This window comes from Octopus sinensis, linkage group LG8, assembly GCF_006345805.1.
Source record: "Octopus sinensis linkage group LG8, ASM634580v1, whole genome shotgun sequence".
NCBI classification, from domain to species: Eukaryota; Metazoa; Mollusca; class Cephalopoda; order Octopoda; family Octopodidae; genus Octopus; species Octopus sinensis.
In genome coordinates this window covers 71,436,622-71,463,791 of record NC_043004.1, presented here as the reverse complement: position 1 = coordinate 71,463,791, position 27,170 = coordinate 71,436,622, and the positions used below count along the sequence as shown (strand labels likewise).

Sequence of the window (27,170 nt, the reverse complement as noted above, 5' to 3'; positions counted from 1 at the left end):
TCTCGCCCCGATAAGCGCGGCAGCCCGTCGAGTAGGTCCGTATAGGCCCTCCTCCTATCCAGTCCGCCGCACTCACCGAAAAGCTGAGCGAAGTGCTCCTGAAAGGCCTCACACATCTCCTCGGGTTCGTTTATCAACTCACCTTGTTGGTTCGTCAAAGATCGAATCGTGGCATCATTACCTTGCTGTGCTTCCACCACTCGGGCCCATCTCACGGCGTTGATTCCTTCACAACCCATATGGCGGATCCTAGCCCTGACAATGCAGCCCATGTGTTTGGCCTCGAGGTGCTGGTTTAACACCAGTCTCTTGGCCGTCACCTGAGCCGCAGAGCCAGTTTTCAAGGCTTCCTCTAATTCCTTAACTAGAGTAGTTTCCCTTCTAGCCTCTCTACCCACTACTCCTATGCTATATCTAACTGACTCGAACTTGATGGCTCGTTTGAGGGCGTACCACCATTTGTTATTAATGATGGTACCATATAGTGCCCTCTGAATTAAAGTCCTAATCCGGTCTTTGTACTCCTTAATCGCCAAAAGGGACGTATTAAGTTTCCAGTAACCGGATCCTCTATTTTTAACCTTATCTATGTCAAGCTTACAGGTGACCATTTTATGATCATTGTAGCTGATCGGGTAAAACTGTGGACACTTAGCTATTTTTCTGTCTACTTTTCTAATTAGTATTCTATCTAAATATGACCTGGAAGATCCGTCGCTGTTTGACCATGTCCACAATGGAGCGTTCGGAAATTCCAGTCTATAAGGATCTGCTAGCTCAAAGCGGCTTAGCAGTTCCATGAAGCCACTGTTACCTTTTCTATCTGAACGCGAGCCAACACAATCTACATCCGCTTTGCAAATTGTGTTAAAGTCTCCTAGCACAACTAATGAATGCGAAGTACCAAGAAAGTTTTCTAGTTCACGAAAATAATCACTTTGCCCTGTACTGTTGGGTGCGTAAATTGCAACCAGTCTGATAACTTTACCGTTACTGAACGTCAAATCCATGACGACCAGCCTACCTTCTGGATCTGCAAAAATTAACTTTTTCTCAGAAACCCGGTTTCTTTTTAATAGGACCAACACCCCACTCCCGCCTGTACGACTGCCAGGAGAGAAAAAAACTCTCGTAGCCGTCAAACAGCGGGAGTAGACCTCTTGGCCCCTCTAACCGGGTTTCTGTAGCAACAATAACATCTAAATTACGCGACCTGATATCATGCAGGAAGCGACCTTGCTTCCAGCCTGCTCCCAGGCCGCGCACATTCAAACAACCAACATAAATGCAATCCATTACTTACCTTTATATCAGTGGTTCGGTTTTCTCTTTTGCTTCTTTGTTTAACTCTTTTTCAGGGCCTCGTGGGGGAGTCTGACGTAGGCCCTCGAATATATGCGGAGATGTCACATCCATTCTAAGTGGGCCTACGTCATGGAAGAATTCGGATTTTATCCGCCCGTAATCCTTCCGGCCTATTCTGTAAACTACATAGTTGTTCTTTTTCCCTATTCTTTCCACTTTGGCCATAGCTGCCAATACGTTCCCAAGTCTGTTATTTGATGCCTTAACGGCCATATACGAGTTCGACGACTCTCTTTTCTTTTTTAAGTTCACTCTGGGAGGGGTGGTTTCCGTTTTTCTTTTTTTTTTCTGGTGATTTTTGCCCACCCCTCCTCATTTTTCTTTTCCTCGCTCTTATTTTCCTCCGCCGCTGGTTCTGCTGCCTTTTTCACCTCCACACCTTCAGTCGTCCCTTCTGGGCCGCCCGGCGCTGCTTCTGGTGACACTTTATCTTCTTTTTCACCTGGCTGAGGTGCTTCCTGCAGTTTGGGTTGGGGTTGGCATTCCGCCCTTACATGACCCTTCTTGCCGCAGCCGAAGCACCTCGGCTTTCTGCCCTCCACGAAAACTGTCATTCTCTCTTCCTCACTTATTTTTAAAGTTTCTGGAATTTCCTCCAGTGTTTGAACTTCCGCCTGAATGGCTATTACTATTTTCTGCCCTTTCCAAAATTCCTCTTCCTCCACTGTGGCCTGGAGGATGTTTATTTTTTCCTCCAGGCCTACCATCACTGCTGCCACCAGACATTCGGCATCTGCCTCTGGCGGGATGTTGTTCATCGTAATTTTCGATGTTCTTTTCCCTCTATACAAGGGGAGGAGAACAATGTTCTCCGCTTTAATCGGCTCCATAGATAGTTTTTTCGCTATCTCCTCTGTAGTGAAACGCACCTCCACTGTGCAGTATCTCTTTCCTCTGTTAATGTAAGTTATTTTGTCCATTAATGGTTTAAGACAGTTCTCTATTCTTTTTTCTTCAATTTTTTGTATCATTTTTGTTGTTGTGTTAAATGTCTTATATATTATTCTTTTTTTTCTATTTCATCGTGTTTTTGGACGTTTGTGACCACTGTCACTTCCGTGCCCTCTTTTTTTACACAGTCCGCATATTTTTCCAAATCTTCCACATTTATTCTTTTAATCTTTTTATCGGCCACTTCAGAGAATTTTTTTGCTGGAGCTGGTGCTGGTGCTGGGTTTTCCTTTTTCTTTGGCGACGTCGCCTCTTTTTTCTTTGGCGACACCGCCTCTTCACTCGTCACGGGAGAATCAGAGAAGGGGGACTCCATCTCGAACAGTTGGCTTTACAAGCCCTTGGTAACTTCAAGATGAATGATACTTTCCCCCACGGAGGGGGGAACACCAACGCGAAGGCTGACTTCAACAGTTAGACAGCAATAGACAAAAACAGGTAGACAAACAGTAGAGAATAACAGAGATAATAATACGACAGCAAAAATATATCAACTTACAATAAACGCAAATAGCTTGGAGCCATGTTGGCAAATCTTCTTTTTTCTTTACATTGTATACTTTATAGACAATAGTCTTTTCTTTAATTTAATTTTTTATTATCCATCTGGACTATTCCAGTTCTGTACGCTAATTTTATTTTTGATTTATTCCCATTCATGTGAAACCACTTACTCAAGTTCAAGTCATTGATGTAATTTCATACCAATTGCTATTTTTACTTTTGTTATGTTACGATTATATTATACTTTAGTTTGATTTTAATTATTACTTACTACATATAATTCAATTGTTATTATTATTTTTATCGTTAAAGTGAAAGTATCTGACATAAAATAGAGAAATGTTTTTGTTTCACTTTTAACACGTAATACTGAAATAGTGGAGAAGATATGATATTGCTATGGGCTCGCTCTAGGCAATAAGTTGAACCTTTTTTTGCCCATGAAACTACATGGACCCTAAGTAAGGCATGTGTAAAATTTGAATGAAATTGGTTGTGTTGTTCTCAAGTTTTAGGGAATCGTAGTGGAGAAAATATGATATTGCTGTGGGCTCGCCCTAGGCAAAAAGTTAAAATGTTTTTGCCGATGATACCCCCCGGACCCTAAGTAAGGCATGTGTAAAATTTGAATGAAATTGGTTGTGTAGTTCTGAAGTTTTAGGGAAACACACAGACAGACAGACAGACAGACACACATTCTCAGTTTTATATATATAAAGATTGTTTTTTTTTTGTTTAGATTGTATTGCACCAAGATTTATACCATCGCCACTTTAGATGATAATAAAGATATTATATTTCACTGTAATGTATTCTATCAATTTCAGTATTTATGGCTTACGGTTAATAGGAGAGTAATCATGCAAAAATATTTTACCATTGTCTTAGCTTTATCTTCATTATATTCATAGACAGCACCATTGAACGTCTCCTTCTCCACTTTGATAACACCAATACCAAGATTAGGATGTAAGACTGTGAGTTGCTGCCCTTCCAGTGGAATCCCTTCCGAGATTGCTTCTATAATGTCCAGCATTCTGTGAGAAAATCAAGAAATTAAATCTCAACTAAGAGTGTGTTTCAAATACGTAATTAGATATAGATGTAATTCCATTAATTATATTGATTAATAAATCTATTTATGCTACTGTTGTGTCTTCTTTAAACTCACTGACAATAACGGGTTTAAATTTTACCTTTTTCCAGTTCTCTCTGATTGTTCTGCTTCCATCAAAATCTCTTCCGGTGTGTTTATCATATCGTTGATACTAGGAAGTATGTTATATAGTGTTATATTTGCGGACACATTCGATATCAATGGCACCATTTTCTCTTGAATGTCTACAGCCAAGTCAATATCTCCTGCTTTGAAATAAACTGATTTCTTGGAAATATCGCTGAGATTTCTTGAAACCTCCTCAACATTTTCTGCAAGTGAAAATTTAGCATACAAATTAAATGTTGCATAACATTTAATGGAAGGTAATTAACTACCCAAGCTTCATATAACATAGAGATTGCGAAATGTGTTCATTTGTATATCGGTTGTATACTGATTTTTATATATCATTAGTCTCTTGTTCTGTAACGTTAACTGGAACAGTGGGGGAGATACATAACACTATGGAACTCCCTATAGGTGAATGAGACATACTCGTGGTGGTGGGTGTTTGTAAATACGTGGCAACCAATGAGCTATGATACATAAAAATCTGATAATACGAACGAAATTAATGTTCAATTACACGTTGAACCTAAAGGAAAACGGGCCCCGGATCTAAGGATTAGTAACTGTTTAGTCTCCATCAATGTCTTATGAGAAATTGACGTCATCACAACACTGCAGGCTTAAGAGTATCTCTTTAAAGTTAATGTGCTAAAACTGATCAATGTAAATCGCTTGAATTTAATGCTACACCGGAATGGGGAATGCGTCATTAAAGATTTAAATATTTTACAGCCACCAACACAACGTAATAGGGACTTGTACAAATGACATCTCAATTGTTTTATGCTTCTTCAACTACTGAGTGATTCTCAAGAAAATTAATAAGACAATTGGTCTTAATTTAATAATCAACTCAAATCTCCCAAGTAATAATTTCTGTCAGCTTGGTTCCATAAGAGATTCTAGTGACATGTCGTCGGAAGATATTTACCTTGAGAGATAATTTTAATGATACATGCATGCATAGATATACACACACTCACAGGCAAACACGTTTGCGTGTATATATATATATGAATAAAAAAATGGAGTTAACGCAGGTGTAATCAAATATTTTTACTTTCGACACATGTTTCGAAAATTCCACTGATACTGTTCAAAAGAATAAATGTTATAAACAATGCAATCTTCTCCTCAGGAAAGTGAAAAAAACGAAACTCGTCAATAAGACATTTTAGCAAAAAATGATGGATTTGTATAGCGATAGACAGAACGCTATTAATATTGTTTAAACAAAAATGTTATATGATATAACGTCATAAGTAGCTAACAGAAAGAGTAGGGATATTAATAGTGAATGTTAAATATAAAGTTTCTACCTTTATAAACAAGGAGTTACAACACCTTTACTTGTGAGATTTTTGCTGCCCTGGTAACTATTTATTCATTTTCCGTGTTAATTGTTAAGAAGGTAAAATACACTCATCTATATATATATATATATATATATATATATATATATATATATCAAACTAAGGTTATAGAAAAACAAATGCAAGGTCATCCATATAACATTTTATAACTCGAACATTTAATCATAGAATATACATTTAAACATCACGGAAGATGGAACATAACTCATCTGTACAAGCATATAAGAAAGTGCGAGAAAAATGTGTGAATACAGTTCATCACGGTTAAAAGTTAATACTTTAGCGATTAATAAAATTATATTTAAAAAAAAACATTACAACACCTAGAAATTAAATACGTAAAAATATAGTATAAAGTAATATATAGATATATAGGTATATAAAAATATATAAATATATATATATATATTATATATATATATATATATATATTATATATATATAATATATATATATATATATATATATATATATATACATAGGAAGCATATAAAATATATATATAGGGGCGTTCAATAAGTAATGCCCCTGACCCACTTGCATTTGTTTGATCTAGCTGAAATATTGCATGTGCACTTATTTATACCTCTATAGATTACGTGGCGAATTACAGCTCTGAACTAATTGTGGTTTCTGATTTACAGGTGTTTGAACTGAGTCAAGTGTGAAATGGAGCCTGTTGAGTGTCGAGCTGTGATCTGGTTTTTGTATTTGAAAGGACGCACACCACGGAAGACTTTTGATGAAATGAAAGTAACTTATGGTGATGATGCCCCATCATATGACCTTGTAAAACGCTGGCATTGTGAATTCAAACATAATCGGAACTCTGTGGAAACAGCTCCCAGATCTGGTCGCCCCCTTCTGCCGTTGATGAGACGTCTGTCCGTCAAGTTGAGGCTGCCATTTTGGAAGGTCAACGCATAACTATTCGCCAAATAGCCCATAAGGTCAAGATTAGTACCGGGTCTGTGGAAACTATCATTCATGACCATTTGCATATGCAAAAGGTGTCTGCCAGGTGGATTTCCAGGCTGCTCACACCTTTCCAGAAGCAAGAACGCGTTGAGTGCTCGAGGATGAATTTGGAGATGTGCCAAGAAGATGAGTCAAAATTTTTCAAAAGACTGATCACACAGGATAAAACCTGGGTCCATCACTATGATCCATAGACCAAAGCCCAGTCAATGCAGTGAAAGCACCGTGACTCACCTCCTCCAAAGAAGGCAAGGGTGCAGCCCTCCGCTGACAAGGTTATACTCACAGTCTTCCGGGACCAGAACGGAGTAGTGATGACAGATTTCCTGGCAAAGGGTACCACAATTACAGGAGCCTATTATGCTTCACTTTTGAGGAAATTAAGAGAAGCTATCAAAATCAAGAGGCGGGGCAAGATCAGCAAAGGCATCCTCCTCCTGCAGGACAACGCTCCGGTCCACAACTCGCGTTTCGCCAGATCAGAAGCACAGGCGTGCAGCTATGAACTCCTCCCCTTGCACCCTCTTATTTTCACCTCTTCCCAGCCATGAAGTTGATTTTGAAAGGAAAGCGTTTCCCAGATGATGCAGCCTTGATTTCTGAAGTCACGGCGTGGTTGGAGGACCAAGCTGGGGTCTTCTACAAAAGTGTCGTTGCTCTATTGCTATGGGAAGTGGGTCAGGGGAATTACTTATTGAACGCCCCTCGTATAATGTAAAATAAAATAAAAGTTCATCGTTTAGAAAATCTTATAAAATTACTTTTCAAGTAAGAGAGGCCTTATATTTAAAAAAGAGGAAACCATATTTTCATTCCCTACGGCCATTTCAGGAGTATATTATTGTGTTTAAATCACTAGGGTGCATCACGATAATAACTCCTTCGTCAGGTGTTAGCCTGGTACGCGATGATGTCTGTCTCTCTATTTTTCCCATGACGAAGGAGTTAATACCGTGATGCACCGTAGTGATTTAAACACAATAATATACCCCTGAAATGGCCATAGGGAATGTAAATATGGTTTCCTCTTTTTTAAATATAAGGCCTCTCTTACTTGAAAAGTAATTTTATAAGTTTTTCTAAACGATGAACTTTTATTTTATTTTATTTTACATTATATATATATATATATATTATATGCTTCCTATATATATATATATATATATATATATATATAGAGAGAGAGAGAGAGAGAGAGAGAGAATGGTAGTATACTGTCAATCTAACATGAACGTGACGGTAGGGGGTACACCACCGCTGTTTACGTTCGTATTAGATTGACAGTATACTACCATTCTATCGCCCCACCACCGTACATGTCTCTACGAGAGATTTAGAAATTTAGTATTTCTGATATATATATATGTATATATATATATATATATATATATATATATATATATATATATATTTATATATTTTTATATACCTATATATTTATATATTACTTTATACTATATTTTTACGTATTTACTTTCTAGGTGTTGTAATTCTTTTTTTTAAATATATATTTTTCTTAATCGCTAAAGTATTAACTTTTAACCGTGATGAACTGTATTCACACATTTTTTCTCGCACTTTCTTATATGCTTGTACAGATGAGTTATGTTCCATCTTCCGTGATGTTTAAATGTATATTCTATGATTAAATGTTCAAGTTATGAAATGTTATGTGGATGACCTTGCATTTGTTTGTTCTATAACCTTAGTTTGATATATTTGTCTCTTTCAATTGAGCACTTCTATAGCAGTCCTATTAAACATTTTGTTCCTGATAAGAAACAATCACTGTATTATTGATATATATATATATATATATCCCTCCTATAGAAACACATATTTACACCTCCCTCCTATATAAACACAAATATTCCTCCTCCACCTCTTGCTGCTGTTTTCACTTTTACTACGAATACTATAGTAAGAGTATTTCCAAAACCTCACCTTTACTGATTTCTACGCTTTTCAGGTTCTTTAGTTGTTCAGTGATCCCTTCTGTATTGTAACATTGAGACATGTTTGGCGCTTGCCAGACACCAGAGAATAGTGAACATTTTCTTAATGTCTTATACTGATATGTGGACGTTTCGGATTGTACCACATTTCTGGAAGAGCTGAAAAATAAATATCAAATATTATCAGACGTATTTATAGATTTTCATTTCATCATTATTAGAGAAATGTGTGATAAACAATGACTTGATCGTGATTTGAACTCATAATCTAATGGGAAAATACAGGGATGTGTTTCGTCAACTATCGATAATTTATTCTAAATTCCTATCCTTAAAATCAATATAATACAGATTTTCTGGCTTAAATTTAGATTTAAAAGATATTGCTACGTCTGCTTTAATTAATTATATTTTGTTGCGACTTTGTAAATAAAAGTTAGGTTGGAAGGGTATAGTGGAGGCAATATTAAGGCTGGAGGCAATAAATCGTAAGTGAGTGGGGAAACCACCATCTTATATTCTGTTGTCATCATCATCAACAATAGCTTTGCGTATATTTTCCTCTACATGCACAGATTTGAGTAGTTCCACCTTTGTCTTAAAACTTCTAAAAAGTCAGCCTCCAACAATAACAATGTAGATGCTTAGCATGTGGAATAACGTGGGAGATATGCAAAAACAGTAACCACGATGAGACAGGTCCCACGATGACCTGCTTTCTGCGCTCATCGCCATATAGTAAGCGTATATTAACATAAAGTATGAATCTAAAGTACATCAAAAAAATTGAATAAATGATATTAGTCTGAAATCTTTAGATTCGGTGATAAATTCTATTGGTTAAGCATAGATATATGCTTTCTCCCCTACATTCATTTTGTGATATTCTGGCACTTGCAGGAATCTATACAACAAATGTTTTAAACTTTCGTCTAACATCAGCAACAAGATGAACTATGGTTGATATTTCATGACAAAATAATGTCATGGTGTAAAATGTAAAAGATCAGTGTCAAATGATTTTAAGTGACTGACATTAATTCTATTATTTTTGTCTCTCTATTTACTACTAGGATAACCCCGTGAATATTTCACGGAATTCATAGTAAACTTATTGGGTTAATTCTGAATACTTAATCCAAAAACCTGATAGATTAGGTTTTGTTTTCTTTTTAGCAGAAGATAATCATTCATCAGATAGTCATTGACAAGTGAAAGAAATTAGAATACGATGATTACTTAATACACTTTATACATACATTTTATATATTTATACGCAATTTTATAGACTTAGAACACAAGACTCATAAAATAAATATTCAATCTAATTTTTTGGTTTTTCCTATATACAAAAAACATCGCCATATTATATATATCTGCCACATTAATGTACTTATGTGCATGCGTTGAGTGATAGGTGATATAACAACTTTAGTTCAATTAAAAAATACACTTTTCGCTATTCACTCACTGCTGCCGCCTCCACCACCACCACCATCATCATCTCCCCCTCATCTCTTTCTTCACCCTCTCTCCCTCTCCCTTTCTTTAAGCTCACCATCAGAACATCACCGATCTGCTGACATTATATTTCTAATTCTACTCTACCTCCAACTAACTTTTGTAACCGCGTAAAATATATTACGTTCCCCGCCACGCGCCATGGACGCTTCTATCTCCCTCTTTTTCACTCATTTTTATTTCCCCCTCTTTATGTCTCACTCTCAGCCTTATCCATTTTCTCTCGCTCTTTTCTCTTTCTTGCCTTTGCTCTATCTTTCTCTTCAGTTAATCACATGAAATCGTTATAATTACTTCATGAACGCTACTGTCTCCGTCTTTTTCTTTCTCCCTCTTTTTATCTCCCTACCTTTTTCTTTCTGTCCTTTTACTGTCTCCTTCATTTCCCCCTTTGTCTCTAATCATGTGATGGCGATACCGACGGGCAAAGTAACGTAATGCCAAGAAGAATTATTATAAGATATCATGTAACTTTCTCTTACAGTAGCATCACACTTAGAATTTCAAAATTTTAGAAGAGATAAAATACTAAAAACGAACCAGTGTCTCATTGCTACATTTGCGTGGCATGGGATTGTCACATTAGTCCCTGCTTTTGTCATTGGCCAATAGAAAGTGCCATTCATTGTTGATGTTGTGCTTCCATTACAAACTACTGAAAAACAAATAAAACATGTGCATGAGACATATATATATATATATATATATATATATATATATATATATATATATCAGTGAATTCATTGGTGTTGATTATAAGCTGGAAAATACATATGGTTATAGATAAGGGTGACTGGGCAAGAAAGTGTACTTCAATCTAATCAGTAGTAGTATTAGTAGTAGTAGTAGTAGTAGTAGTAGTAGTAGTAGTAGTAGTAGTAGTAGTAGTAGTAGTAGTAGTAGTAGTAGTAATAGTAGTAGTAGTAGTAGTAGTACAATAGAAGTACAGTAGCTTTAGTGTGCGGCGTCATTTGAGACCTATATGTTATTTATTATCCCTATAATGAAGAGATATAGATTCACACTAAGATAAAATCTTCTAAATATTTAACAAACCACCAGAATGGATAACAAAACACATTCTATAATCATTAACTAGGTTAAATTGTGAAGATTAATTCCGCAGGTGACATGCCACCGGGGTAGTGGAATTTCGTGTCACATGATGTACCCTCCAAAATTGTTGAAATGAAAAGTGATTCATTATTTTGTTGTTCGCTTTCATTAAAGCCCTCTTAAATGTATCGACAAAACCAGTTCGAAGTCATGTTGTGTTCTGTAAAATGCATATTTTTATTCCTCTTTAAAGCACTCAGAATTCCTTTGATTTTTTAAAGAATAAATTCATCATTTTCTGCTTTCAGTTTGATTTCTTCTAATGTAACAGGTAATTCTGTTTCAACATTACATATAATATTTTTAATTTATTTTCTTCTTACAACGCTGCAATCAGGATATCCGCAAACAGTTCCGTCGTTTTTAGTATTATTCTTGATTAAAAAAATAACAGCGTGTCCTAATTTCTTGGATGGTTTAAACTTTATCTTATAATTGTAATTTAGTAATATAATACCCCAGCTTTGCAACCTATTAAAAATATGGGTAAGGATTCCATTATATAGATAATAACGGACAACGGTCAGTCTGTAGTGGAAAATGTCTGCTGTGTAAGAATCTATGAAATACTTTTCAATTTGGCTGTAATTTTTCTCTACTAGCAGCTGAGAAGGCATTAAAAAATTTGTCCTATATCCTTAATTTTAGGCAAATAAAATTCGCACTTCTCCACACCCAGTTTGAAAACAGTCATCTTTATTTTTTTCAAAATCACATTTTACATACTCGACTTGCTGATCACAAGATTCAATTTTAATTAAGGTAGGACATCGCAGAATCACGCTCTTAAAATTTGTACAGACTTTTATGGGTATTAATTATTAACCGCTTTGTACATTCGTCTTCCACTTTATTTGTAAGTAAGCATCAGAAATATCGAATTTCTAGAGCAATTTTCTACCGTTTAATTTTGATATTTCCGCATGGCTAGCTAATGGGTAGTTATAGTATCTTAAAGGTTTAGTCCCGTCGAAAAATCTACAGATACAAGAATTTTATGGTTTTTCTTTTTTACATACACTGTTGGAGACGCCCAGTAGTCGATCATTTCAAACACTTCTATTTTTTCTAGTTTGTCTAATTCTTTATTCTCTTGTTCTATTGCTGCAAACTGTAGATTACGTCCGTCTTTAAAAACTGATAATGAATTTTCTTTTATCTTAAAATTTGCTTTAAATTTATTGCAACGACCCACCTTTTGGGAAAAACATCACGGAATAACCTTTTCAGTTCTAGTTTTAAATATTTTGACGCAGTATTACAACGGGTACATGACCCGATTACATTTGCACAAAATGTATTTATGGGTAAATTGCATAAGTCGAGTGTTTCTCTCCAGTTAGTTCCATCAGGGTTAGGGTTTTTATGTTTTTATGAGTATCCTTAATAGTATTACCTTATTACGAGGCTGATGACGACATAGACAGCATCATAGATGATAATCGTGATGATGGTGAGTGTGATGGCTATAAACATGGCGAGAAAAGTACTACTTACTTTCACCAATCAATTCCATCGTATCTTGGTGGATTCCCAAAGTACGTAATGTCCGTGACGTGTTAAAAGTTTCAAAAATTCCTTTCAAAAGTTCATCTTTAGTAACATTATCTGGTACTGAGCAATTAATACTAAATACATCTTGTTGTTCCCCTAATCTGAAATTGAATATTAAAAAGCGATTAATCTAATATAATTATGTTCAACAATGCCTACCACATTATTTCATTACACGAATATTCCATCGATTTATGACACTGCTTGACTTGAGAAACTTTCATTTAACAAAAATGAATATCAATGTGTAGGAACTGATGTCTGTCAGATAGTAGTTTCTTCCCTTTGGGAAAGATTCTAACAGTAACACCAAATATAAAGTGTGCGAATTTTCATTGACTAAACTGGTAACATGCCCATTCCCAAATACAACTATCAGGTCATCCCTTAAGTTCTGTCCCGTTTTACCTTTTTAAAAATCAATGAAATTTAACAGTATTTTAGAATGCGAATGGAATTAAAAGTTATTTTTATGCATTTGTGTACATTTAAACTAATTAAATATTATTTTACAGAATAATAGAATTAAAATGTCTTTGATTAAAGCCCTTTCTGACATGGAAGTATCCAAAAAGCATTTGGGACACATAATGCTTTATAAGTACAAAAAAGGAAACTCTGCTGCCGAAGCGACTCGAAACATACACTCAATGTATGGGAAAGAATGCTTGAATGAAAGAAATTGCACAAGATGGTTCGCAAAACTCAGAAGTGGAGATTTCAGCCTTGAAGATGACGATCGAACAGGACGTCCAGTTGAGTTTGATGATAAGATCCTTGAGGCATTACTTGAAGAAAATCTTCCATTATCAGATGAAGAAATGGCGATAAAGCTTAGTTTAAACAATACAACCGTACATTTCCATCTTCACCAACTTGGAAAGGTTCTTAAACTTGGAAAATGGGTGCCTCGTGAATTGTCCGAAAGCAAACGCAAATCCCGAGTTGACATCTTCTCTTCTCTCCATTCTCGTGAACTTATTTCATCCGATTTGGATAGACATGTGACTGGTGAAAAAACATTGATCTTCTATCGAAATGTTAAACGTCGTCAACAGTGGCTTGGTAAAAGGGAAAAAACTCAACCACACCCGAGAAGGTTACTTCATGGGAAAACGTTTCTTCTCTCTATCGTAGTGTGATTGCAAAGGAGGAATTCACTTTGAATTATTACCACCTAATGCAACAATCAATGCCCAAGTCTACTGCCAGCAATCAGAGCGTTTGAGCCAAGCTTTGAAGAAAAAAGACACATTTTAGTGAATTGAAAAGGCGTGATGTTTTATCAGGACAATGCCCGACCACACACTGCAAAGATCACAATATAGAAGATCGAAGAGCTTGGTTGGGAAAAATTCCTCATTCCCCTTATCATCCCGAACTTGCTCCGTCAGACTACCATTTGTTTAGTAGTTTACAGAAAGATTTGGGGGACATTACTTTCGCAAGCCACGTGTAGGTCGAAACTGACATTTCAGAGTTTTTCGTGCTGAAACCAATAGTTTGTAAATAGATGGAAGGAAGTCATAGATAATCAGGGAAAGTACATTGATTTTAATTAGATATAACATTTGATCACGTATTTTCGTTATTCAAGATTCGGGCAGAACTTATATGATGACCTGATATATATATATATATATATATATATATATATATGTGTGTGTGTGTGTGTGTGTGTGTGTGTGTGTGTGTGTGTGTGAGTATAGAAGTATATATGTATATATGTATGTATATTTATATATATATATATAATATATGTGTGTGTGTGTGAGTGTGAGAGAGAGAGGAAGAGAGAAAGAGAGAGAAAGAGAGAAAGAGAGAAAGAGAGAGAGAGAGTTTATTTGCTCTTCAAACAATACAGATGAACGGTAGATTGAAAGTATAGTATGTTACATATGTACAGCATTGTTTGTTTTTGCAAAAAGTAATGCATATTCAAAACTTAGATCAATGGCATATTTTGATCCCGTATATAACAAAGTTTTAATAAATGTTGAATGTCATTTTGCTTACCCACAATATTCAACGTGAAACACTCCTGTCAAGTTTGATAATTCAACCTCCATCTGCAATAGTCATATATACATTATTGTTACGGAAATTAAGAACGAGGACTTCATAATGAAGTAAGAGTACAGATTAATTTATTACTAGCTGAGGCACGTTGTGTTGCCCGGGAATGATCGTTTTTCTTATATATTGGAAGAAATTATCAAAATATGTTGTATGGAAATTTGTTATCCTAAAAACTATTTATTCTTCAACGCGGAAATTTTTACTTAAGATACTTAAATTTGACGCTTGTGGTGTAGCAAGAAAGAGAGAGAGAGAGAGGGGGTGGGGAGGGAGAGAAACAAAGAGATTGAGAGGTAGTGACTTATAGATATTTGAATGACTGAATACGGTGGAACTGAAATTGACCCCTGGCTATTAAATGCTCAACCGCAAATAAACATACAAACATTTGTGTTATATCTGCTATTCATTTGAATTCGGCCATACACTAGTTAACATTTCATTTCATTTCATTTGGGTTTGAGTCCATGCTCAGGCCAAGTCGAAGACTCCACCCTCAGAGTCTGGTGTGGTTGCCAGGTTGTATTCTCTGCTTAAATTTGACATGTGTAGGAGCGAGTTTGAGTCAGTTTGTGCTCGTTGTGTATATCCTGGGAGATGGGGTTCATCTCTAATGGTGCTTAAGTATCGATCCAGTTGCAATTTGAATGATTCCACACTGCATCCTGATAGATTTCTGACATGTACCGGAATGGAGTTGAACATTTGTGCTCCTCGAACCAACAGACTTGATTCTCGCAGGGTTTTTGCTGCCTGGCCAGCCTTTTTGTTGATTGGTGGCAGCTGGCAGCGTCTTCCGTGGCGCAGTGAGTGGTAGGTTTTGATACCAAAGTTTGGCACCTTTTGCTCTATCATTTTCCAAATGTATATAATTCGGTATCGCTCAAATCTTCTTTCTATTGAGTACATCCTCAAGGTTTTGAGTCGTTGCCAATAGTCCAGGTCCCTCGTTTCTGAGAAGTATGAGGTAAAATTTCTTTGGAGCGATTCTATCTTAGATAGTTGGCCCTTTGTTGTTGGTGACCACAACTGAGAACAGTAGTCAATCCTCGGAAGTATCATACTGTTCCAGAGGGTTTTCATTGTTGAGGTATCTCTTGATTTGAAGGTGCGCAAGATCCACCCGCTGTACTTTGTTGCAGTAAGACAGACTGAGTCAAGGTGTTCTCTGAATTTTAGGTTGGTTCCCATGTGGATGCCTAAATCTTTCACACACTGTTTTTCCATTATTTGTTGTCCTGATGGGTTTCTGTAGTTTGTTGTATTTTTCAGATCTTGATCTGTTCCGTAGCGAATTAGTTCAAACTTCCTATCATTGAACAACATGTTGTTTGTTTCCTGCCATTTATATATGGTGGTCAGGTCCTTTTGTAAGGCCTCTGTATCCACCTCGTCTTTGATTTGTCTCATGACCCTGGTGTCATCAGCAAAGGATGAGACGTTGCTGGTTGTATCTTCATCTATGTCAGAGATGAGGATGAGAAACAGGATTGGGCCGAGTACTGTACCCTGAGGAACACTGCTGGTCACAGGTGATGGTGTTGAATGGGTTCCATTCACAGTGACTGTTTGAGTTCTATTCGTAAGGAACTCGTGTATCCATGTACCAACTTTTCCTCCTACTCCTAGCTTTCGAAGTTTGTGACCCAGGATGCCATGATCTACCTTGTCAAATGCCTTGGCAAAGTCGAGGTAGATAACATCTGTGTTGTATCCATTCTCTAGATTTTCTAGGATTTGGTCATGGTGTGCCAGTAGTTGGGAAAGGCATGATCTGCCATTTCAATAGGGTTATTCACTACATCCCCATTTTGTCTCTGGAGAGGTCCTATTGTTGACTTGGTGTTCGAGTATTTCTTTGCAAAACTGTAGAAACATTTTGGATTTTTCTTGATGTTTTCTATGGCTTTCTTTTCTGCATTGTTACGTTCTTCATCATAGTGTTGTTTTAGATTGTCTTCTAATCTGTATATTTGGTCAAGGACTTTCTGTAATTCATGTTTTGATGTCAGCTTAGATGTTTTGTTTCTTAGTCTTGACCTTTTGCGCATCAGGATCTTTCGCTCCCGTGGTACAGGTTTTTTTGTGGACTTGGTTTTCTTTAGAGGAACATTTTTTTCACATATTTCTTCGATCTTGTTTAAGAATTTCTTGTGTTTATCTGGCCCAGTAAGGTAGAGATCCCAGTCAATGATTTGTAACTGGTTGTTAATAGTTTCCCAATTTGCCTGGTGATAATCATACCTGCATAGCTTTGGCATGTCCTTTTGTTTAAGAGTTGTGGCATTGGGCTCATTACCAATGTGTAAATGCATTTCAATAATATTGTGGTCTGAAAGGATTGTTGGGGTTGAGTGAAGGTCAAATAGCGTGTCCTCGTTGTTGGTGAAAACCAAGTCGATCGTATTATTATTTCTTGTTGCTTCTGTCATCATTTGTTTGAGGTATAATTTCTCTGTGACTTCCAACAGTTTGGCTGCCTGTATTTGTTCAGCTTTTGTCCCCAGTTTTAGTATGTGTCCATGTGGCCAGATGATGTTAGGGAAGTTGAAGTCACCAAGGAGGATAATGTCTGGCATTGGACTTGCCATGTTTCCCAGAATTTGTTGGAGCTTTGTCAGTGGCTCAGTGAAGGATAATGTTGGGCTGTTTGGCGGTCTGTACATTATTGTTACAACTGTATTAAGTTGGATGATTTTTATGCACAGCAGGTTGCAGTAGGCATTTGATTCATTGACAAGTTCTATGCATGCATAGGTATCATGGATATACATGATAACGCCCCCATGGGATCTGCCTTGTCTATCACATCTGAAGATGTTGAATCTATTGATTGTGATTTCGCTGTTGCGGATGTTTTCGTTGAGATGACTTTCAGTAATTCCAATTATTTTGGAGTTGTTTTCTGTTGCTAATTCTTCCAAGAAAGGGACTTTACACTGTTTTGTTTTCGGATAAAGACCCTGGATATTTGCTGTTATTATGCTTGTTGTACCGGATACATCTGCCCTATTGTTGGCAAGACTGTTGTAGTTGCTGGGACTGTGCTGACTGGATATTCGGTCTGCTGGGCTGTCTGTATTTGTTGTACGTGCCCTGTAAGTCCAGGTGTCAGCCTTTGTATCAATGTTGCCTGGTTTTGCTGAGTCGTCTGTATGGAGTACAGCTGTTGTTGTAGTTGGTAGATTATGCCTAAAAAACTGCTTTCATTCATTACTATATCGAATTTCTGCGAGTTTGGGTTTGTTACAGCTGATGTATGCAATTGAGTAGCATGATTTTCATTCACTGTTGAGCCATGACCTGGGTTCCGCATTTTTGGGAAATGGTTTTCATACCCTGCTGAGCCATGACCTGGTTTCCGCATTTTTGGGAAATGGTTTTCATACCCTGCTGAGCTTGGTCCTGGTGGTGTGGGTTCAGTAGTTTTTATGCGAATTGTACCCTTCCGGTGCATAAATTTGCAATTCTCACCAAAACATTCTTTTTTTCTCAGCGAATTGCGGCACATCTTTGGGTGAAGGAGTTCACATTCTCGGCCATTTTGGCATCCTTTTTTTCGATCAGTACCGAAGTTGATATATGGTCTGCATGGTTTGGGGTGACTGTACATGCACCCTGTACCTGAAAGACCATGTTTGCACTTGTTGCGCCTGTAATGGATACACACTGGCCTTCCTTCATTTGAGCGTTTGCTCTGGATCTGTTTCTTTTCGTGGGAAGTTTGGTCTTTTTCTGCAGGATCTCCTGTTTCTTGTTTTGTAGGTGTTTGCATGTCATTGTCTTCATTCTTGTCATTTACAAGAGGCACTTGGATGGCCTGTGTGTGGCAGGATTTATTTGCCATGTCAGTTTCGCCAATCAATGTCTGTTTAGAACGGCCTGTCTGTGGTAGGGTCCTAGGTTCATTCGTTATTGTGGCCCTTGGTGAACAATAACTGCATAGCCAGTGTAGGCCTAGAATATCTGGAATGATGTGGTTATTTATCTTTTTTAAGTAGCACGCTTCGTGTATTCCTTGTCCACAGATGAAGCATGCCAAAGCTGGTTTTTGGCCAAATGTAATGCAGTACTGTTTGTCACACATTTTGCAAGTCTCCGGGAGGAAGTTTTCAATCCTTGCTATAATCCAGTTGGTGAGGTTTGGTTTTGTGAGCTCAACTTGGACACCATCATTCAAGAAAGCTGCTGCTTTCTTTAACATCGTAAACTTACAGTTGGTGAAAATATTTTTGTATATTGCTCCACTTTCCTGTTTGATATCATATTTCGACAAGACACTTTTTATATCTTGATTTTGTGTTGATGAGATGATTTTCAATATGATGTCTGTGGCCAGGCAAGTGTTGCTCTCTGAGCTGGCAGTCCGTGGATTTCCGTTACCCGTCATCGTTTATGTGGGCGGTGGATTGTGAATAGCTTGAGATTTAGAATTGTTTGACTTGAATGGAGAGGGGGAAGGAGCAGTGGTTGATTTTGTACACTGGCTGAGATAGTAGTAGTAGTAGCAATGGTACTTGAGTTGTTAGTGGAGCTATGGTGGTGGGATATGGAGAAAGTAAGGGTGGTTGGGATGGGTCACTGGCGAGGTAGAATGGAATGTTTGGCTTTGGCCACTAGGAGTAGTAGCAGGAGGAGGGGGAGAGAAGATGAAGAAGGGGAAGTAGCAGTAGAAGATGGAAACAATGATGATGATGATAATGACGGGTCTATTAGTTCTTTTAGCTGCTGATGTGAATGTTGTAGTTGTATCCACTTCAATATATGACCAGTTGCAATATTTAAAGATGTGTTTTTTTTGTTACTGTTGCTGTTGTTGTGAACTATTTATTGTTTTTCAGTGTCTTCGATTCGTTGTTGATCACTTAACCAAGTTGTTTGTGCAACAAAAAAATATAGATAATAACATTAAATGGGCTGTGGTGAGTAAAAAATTTCGGGCTAGTTTATCCACGTGGTTACAGGTTTCTCACAGTGAGATATGAAGCAGGGTTATTAAAGAGATGGCCAACTCTTTTAGCAATGAAATTGAAGTTTGAGGCATGTATGTTATCGGTTTGAAAGAGAATGAACCATGAGTTAATGAAAGTTTCCACTTCAATGTACGACCAGTTGCGATATTTAAAGATGTGTTTTTTTTGTTACTGTTGTTGTGAGCTACCTATTGTTTTTCAGTGTCTTCGATTCGTTGTTGGTCACTTAACCAAGTTGTTTGTGCAACAAGAAATATGGATAATAACAGTAAATATAGGTAATAAATATAGGTAATGGCAAATAAGGATAGAAATATTCAAAATATCAACTTCTAATTATTATTATCGTTACAGTATTATATCTTTCATAATACGTGCTCACGATACAAAAACGTAGCTTTCACTGGAATTAAGGCTTTGTCGTTTTTGAGAAGGAAGAATTTTCAGTTGAGTTTTCAGTTGAAAATTGTAAAGTTGGGTTCATATGTATTCTGTTCCAACAGCCACTTACTGGCTAAGTCTTACATGTTAAGTCTTATGTTCCGAGATTTAAATTTTGAATATATTTTAAATATAAATTTGCGCCTCAGCTGATAAATAAGTTTTGGCTATCGAATACACCATTTTTCTTTGTCTCTCGTTATTTTTGGTTAAGTTGCAATTATTCTGATGTTGACAGGAATTTTCCATCATTCTTTGTATAAAATAATGGAGGAGAGAAAGGCGGCAAGCTCGCAGAATAGTTAGTACGCCGGACGAAATGGTTAGCGGTATTTGGTCAGTCTTTACTTGCCGTTATGACAGCAGTCAAATGCCTGGAATAAGCAAAAGAATAATGAAGATATATGTACATGTGTGATTGTGTGCGCATGTACATGTGTATATGTACACGTGCGTGTATCTATGTATAGAGAAGAGAGAGAGAGGGGGTGAGAAAGAGAGAGTTAAACAGATTATGAGATTGAAAGAAGATATAGCTACTCACAGCTCTAGATACGATTTCAGCATCTTTGATATTCTTAACTGTCGAATTGTAAATGAGATGAAATAGGAAGGAATTCGTCCAGCCTATAAAAAGATACAAAAATAGAAGAATATATATTTTTACAATTATATACACGTGTTAAAAAAAAACTATAAACATAAATATCTTTTTTAATGACAGCGTTGTGAGTTGTAAAGATGCGTGAGAAACATTTATCAGATTAATTCACTTTATTTACAAAAGGTAAACGCATAGACACCACGCAATTACACTTTGTTAATAGCAGCAGAGAAATGACAGAGTTGATAGAAGCCTGGAAAATCCGTCTGTTTATATTCTGTTGCTTAGTTCATCAGCCTGTGTCATACAGCCACGTAGACTGCACCATTGATGACATTTTATCAACACTAGTAGAGCGTAATGTATGAAAAGTGATACATATCAGTAATATCTGTAATGGCTTATGCTTCCTTATCCACTGGAACCTGATATAGAATATTAATTAAATATGCGGGTTTAACATGTTCAATTGTTGCTTGACTGGGCAAGGGTATTTGCCACAACCGATATCTGTGTAGGCAAACAAAGATTTACAATTTGCTCTACAGTTACGAAAATTAGGCACTGCCCGTTGCCCCTAGGAGCAGCCTGACCTCCAGTGTAACCAGAATGCTTCACAGGTTTATGTGCTATTATTCATCGGATTTCGTATCGAACCAAAGACTCTACTGAGAAACCTGGATGCACCCTGTTATTTGTATGAATCGTGATCATCAGATTAGAACGATTATAAGCTTTTTCCGGGACGACCCGATCATATACATGTAAATGGTGGATGCAATGAAACTAGGCAAAGCGCTTGATCCGAAACGTGACTTGACATGGATACACAGATATGCAAACACGACAAGCACATAAAGTGGTCTTAACGGAATTCAAATACACAGACACACTTCTTTCACATATAAGTATCCTCCTCCTACTCTTCCTGCTACTACTCCTACTGTAAGTGTATTTAGAAATACTCACGTGTAGTGTTCTTTGGTTTTTCGTAGCACTGAGACGTATCTGGTTCTTGCCAGATACCAGTAAATGGGGAACAATTTTGCATTTCTAGGTCTACCGCCGAGCTAAATGAACAACAAAATATGCAAATTATTATCAAACCTGCTTGTGCATTTGTATTTCATCAATCTCAGAGTAATTTCAGAAAAACTATTAACCGGTTGGTGTATAAAATCACAATTTAGTAATACGAAGATAACTTCAAAGCATTTTGTCAGTAATGTGTTATTTACTCCACTCACTATCCTCAAAGTCATTTTAAACATCTAACTAAAGATTACAATAAAAAATTACAGAATCTGCATTTATGTATTATATTTTGCTATTAAGACATTTTTGACATAAGAGAGTTTTAAAGCACCATAGTATTAGTCCTAGGTGAGAGAGAAAATCATCCATTATTTATGTCATCGTCATCAACTTCATTTTCATCGGCAGGAGAAAAGTTAGCTTGCTTTCCTATAACTGCATAAATTTGACAAATTGCACCTGTTTAATTTGTGTTAAAACTTATGAAATTCAGACTCCAAGAGGAAGATTTTATATGCTTAGTACATGGGACAGCGTAGTAGAAACGAGAGAAATGTCAATATGCTGAGTCAGGTCCGACTATGATCTGCTTTCATCACTCTCCACACTATAGTAACCATATAGTAATAATAAAATGTGTTGCTCTACAGTAAATGATAAAATTGAATAAATAATATTAGCCTGAATTGAATAGAATTGGCTGCATTTAGATGTGTGTTGCCTCCCTTACATTCATTTTGTGTCGTTAAAGTCACAGGAAGCAAATCTTGCTCGTTCAACCAAGACAAAAATTATGTCATATACTGCGTAAAATATAAAATAGCAGAGTTAGATATATTGATCAGACGCGTTTTAATTCTCTCACTGAAATATCGAAATTTGAGAAGAAGTAAAACAATACAAACGAACCAATGTCTTGTTGATGTATTTGCACCACATGGGATCGACACATTAGTTCCTACTTTTGTCATTGGCCAGTAGAGAGTACGATTGTTAGTTGATGTTGTGTTTTCATTACAAACTCCTGAAAAGGAAAGAAAAACGCTTATATGAGGTATATATTAGGGAATTCGATGGTGTAGTTTATATACTGGAAAATACATGTATATTTCTAACTGTGAGTAGTTGTAATCGTTTTGTTTGTTAGTAGTAGTAGTAGTAGTAGTAGTAGTAGTAGTAGTAGTAGTAGTAGTAGTAGTAGTAATAGTAGTAGTAGGAGAATAGTCTGGAAATGATATCTGCTTTCAGGACTATTATATATAATGATTTCTTAACATATATTTTGTTACATAAACGCATAAAAAGATAAAAACCTCCGAATATGTAACTAAATACACGTTATAATTATTATGTAATCATTTTAGGGTAAATCCGGCTTAACCTAAATAAACTATTAAAGAATTCCCTTAAAAGTGCATCCCCAGTTCCGAAGCTGCCGAGGGAACGCATTGTTACCAGTGGTGTATAACAACCTCTGATTCTCTGTTCAATACAAAGATATGTATATATACATACCTTTACATACACATATATATCTGCGTATGTATTTATATTTTTTATACATCGTCGAGCAATATTACATGTGAAGCAAATGACTGGACAAAATGAAGTTATTGGCTCACATCGACTATTCAACTGATATCGGGGATAAAATTTATTGATAAAAAACGGAACGATGTATAATGGAGGACCGTATGTCCTTATTCGGCATTGTGTAGGTGTGTTTTTCTTGAATTGGCGTTCATAAAGTGTGAACTTGTAATTTTTTGTGAGTATCGATGATTCTATAGTTCAGAAATATACTGGACCACGTTGCCAAGTGAACCTTTTTATTCTAAGGGCATCTCACAAGCATTTCGCTTTTTGAGCTTATGAAAGCATAGGAAGGTATACATTTTTCAGCCAAGAAGAGACTGCTTCTACTTCCTTTCAGATTTAAGCCAGAATGTTCCTGCAACTGATAAATGATTTTGTACGGTACCGTTTCCTTGTTTTATAGCCATATATAAATGGTTGATGACGTAACATCGGTAGCAACTCTGGCAGAACTTATGGGGAATGAATAGATATGTCATTGTTTAGAACCTGGATGTTCTGCGTGTTTCTACATCTCGATGTCTGTTAGCCAGACAATAAGGTTCATCAACACGTCTCCTTGAACGGTTGTGCCATCTCTGTTACAGAAACACACCGTCTAAAGAAAGGAAGTGCTCTCCGATGATGTATATTAACAATACTCAAATATGCACGTTTGAAATTGCCAGAGTGTATTAGCAAGGAATAAAGTCATGAATGACAATGTGATTGCACCGAGAAGGTTTCCCCACCGAGGCACAAATCCGACCAAGATTGTTTGGGGAAGGCCAGCAGTCGCGCATGTATACCAGCCACCCATTTCTATGCCACGTATGTTTTCCATGGGAAAGGGAAAGGCCGATACAACTTGACACCAGTGATGTTGCGATTCATTTTTGCAGCTGAAAGAATTGAAGCAATGTAAAATATATTGCTTTGCTCAAGGACACAACATCCAGTTATTATTTGAATTCTTATGAATTAACATGTCATTAGGAAACTAAAATCGGTCACTTTCGTTTCTGGAGACAAGAGGACAGCTGTGAATAGAGTGTTCCTTCTTTCACAAGCATCAGTAGAACAGTATTGTCCTACTTCGACTCCATAAGACTTAGATATACACAGAATAGGTAGTACACAAGTACCTCTGTAGAAATTGCAATTAATCGAACTAAAATAAGTAAAGAGATTCAGCTGACAGTGGGAAGGAGAAAAGAACATGAAATTACGAAACACCTTATTGACTTGAGAAAAAGGGTGAAAATGTGTGTATGTGTGCGTATGTATTTGTTTCTGTGCGTGTATTTGTGTTTTTATGAGTATCCTTAATAGTATTAACTTATTACAAGGCTGATGACGACATAGACAGCATCATAGATGATAATCGTGATGATGGTGAGTGTGATGGCTATAAAAATGGCGAGAAAAGTACTACTTACTTTCACCAATCAATTCCATCGTATCTTGGTGGATTCCCAAAGTACGTAATGTCCGTGACGTGTTAAAAGTTTCAAAAATTCCTTTCAAAAGTTCATCTTTAGTAACATTATCTGGTACTGAGCAATTAATACTAAATACATCTTGTTGTTCCCCTAATCTGAAATTGAATATTAAAAAGCGATTAATCTAATATAATTATGTTCAACAATGCCTACCACATTATTTCATTACACGAATATTCCATCGATTTATGACACTGCTTGACTTGAGAAACTTTCATTTAACAAAAATGAATATCAATGTGTAGGAACTGATGTCTGTCAGATAGTAGTTTCTTCCCTTTGGGAAAGATTCTAACAGTAACACCAAATATAAAGTGTGCGAATTTTCATTGACTAAACTGGTAACATGCCCATTCCCAAATACAACTATCAGGTCATCCCTTAAGTTCTGTCCCGTTTTACCTTTTTAAAAATCAATGAAATTTAACAGTATTTTAGAATGCGAATGGAATTAAAAGTTATTTTTATGCATTTGTGTACATTTAAACTAATTAAATATTATTTTACAGAATAATAGAATTAAAATGTCTTTGATTAAAGCCCTTTCTAACATGGAAGTATCCAAAAAGCATTTGGGACACATAATGCTTTATGAGTACAAAAAAGGAAACTCTGCAGCCGATGCGACTCGAAACATACACTCAATGTATGGGAAAGAATGCTTGAATTAAAGAAATTGCACAAGATGGTTCGCAAAACTTAGAAGTGGAGATTTCAGCCTTGAAGATGACGACCGAACAGGACGTCCTGTTGAGTTTGATGATAAGATCCTTGAGGCATTACTTGAAGAATATCTTCCATTATCAGATGAAGAATTGGCAATAAAGCTTAGTTTAAACAATACAACCGTTCATTTTCATCTTTACCAACTTGGAAAGGTTCCTAAACTTGGAAAATGGGTGCCTCGTGAATTGTCCGAAGCAAACGCAAATCCCGAGTTGACATCTTCTCTTCTCTCATTCTCGTGAACTTATTTCATCCGTTTTGGATAGACATGTGACTGGTGAAGAAACATTGATCTTCTATCGAAATGTTAAACGTCGTCAACAGTGGCTTGGTAAAAAGGAAAAAACTCAACCACACCCGAGAAGGTTACTTCATGGGGAAACGTTTCTTCTCTCTATCGTAGTGTGATTGCAAAGGTGGAATTCACTTTGAATTATTACCACTTAATGCAACAATCAATGCCCAAGTCTACTGTCAGCAATCAGAGCGTTTGAGCAAGCTTTGAAGAAAAAAGACCCATTTTAGTGAATTGAAAAGTCGTGATGTTTCATCAGGACAATGCCCGACCCCACACTGCAAAGATCACAATATAGAAGATCGAAGAGCTTGGTTGGGAAAAATTCCTCATTCCCCTTATCATCCCGAACTTGCTCCGTCAGACTACCATTTGTTTCGTAGTTTACAGAAAGATTTGGGGGACATTACTTTCGCAAGCCACGTGTAGGTCGAAACTGACATTTCAGAGTTTTTCGTGCTGAAACCAAAAGTTTGTAAATAGATGGAAGGAAGTCATAGATAATCAGGGAAAGTACATTGATTTTAATTAGATATAACATTTGATCACGTATTTTCGTTATTCAAGATTCGGGCAGAACTTATATGATGACCTGATATATATATATATATATATATATGTGTGTGTGTGTGTGTGTGTGTGTGTGAGTATAGAAGTATATATGTATATATGTATGTATATTATATATATATATATATATATATATGTGTGATGTGTGTGTGGGTGTGTGAGAGAGAGAGAGAGAAAGCGAGAGAGAGAGAGATAGTTTATTTGCCCTTCAAACAATACAGATGAACGGTAGATTGAAAGTATAGTATGTTACATATGTACAGCACTGTTTTTGCAAAAAGTAATACATATTCAAAACTTAGATCAATGGCATATTTTGATCCCGTATATAACAAAGTTTTAATAAATGTTGAATGTCATTTTGCTTACCCACAATATTCAACGTGAAACACTCCTGTCAAGTTTGATAATTCAACCTCCATCTGCAATAGTCATATATACATTATTGTTACGGAAATTAAGAACGAGGACTTCATAATGAAGTAAGAGTACAGATTAATTTATTACTAGCTGAGGCACATAGTGTTGCCCGGGAATGATCGTTTTTCTTATATATTGGAAGAAATTATCAAAATATGTTGTATGGAAATTTGTTATCCTAAAAACTATTTATTCTTCAACGCGGAAATTTTTTATTTAAGATACTTAAATTTGACGCTTGTGGTGTAGCAAGAAAGAGAGTGAGAGAGAGAGGGGGGAGGGAGAGAAACAAAGAGATTGAGAGGTAGTGACTTATAGATATTTGAATGACTTAATATAGTGGAACTGAAATTGACAAATGGCTATTAAATGCTCAACCGCAAATAAACATGCAAACATTTGTGT

At 36.4% G+C, this 27,170-nt stretch overlaps 1 protein-coding gene across 1 annotated transcript in view; it reads right to left on the bottom strand.

Annotated features, from left to right (window-relative positions):
* The window catches only part of LOC115214841, a 235,523-nt gene that overhangs the window by 14,233 nt on the left and 194,120 nt on the right, over window positions 1–27,170 (bottom strand). The window contains exons 55-64 of the mRNA XM_036505154.1: window positions 24,692–24,849; window positions 22,587–22,701; window positions 21,612–21,712; window positions 20,583–20,665; window positions 14,562–14,614; window positions 12,489–12,646; window positions 10,416–10,530; window positions 8,344–8,513; window positions 4,017–4,248; window positions 3,698–3,857 (exon numbers count right to left, since the gene is read on the bottom strand). Of these exons, the coding sequence (XP_036361047.1) occupies window positions 3,698–3,857; window positions 4,017–4,248; window positions 8,344–8,513; window positions 10,416–10,530; window positions 12,489–12,646; window positions 14,562–14,614; window positions 20,583–20,665; window positions 21,612–21,712; window positions 22,587–22,701; window positions 24,692–24,849 (1,345 nt within the window). The remainder of the gene's footprint in view (window positions 1–3,697; window positions 3,858–4,016; window positions 4,249–8,343; window positions 8,514–10,415; window positions 10,531–12,488; window positions 12,647–14,561; window positions 14,615–20,582; window positions 20,666–21,611; window positions 21,713–22,586; window positions 22,702–24,691; window positions 24,850–27,170) is intronic.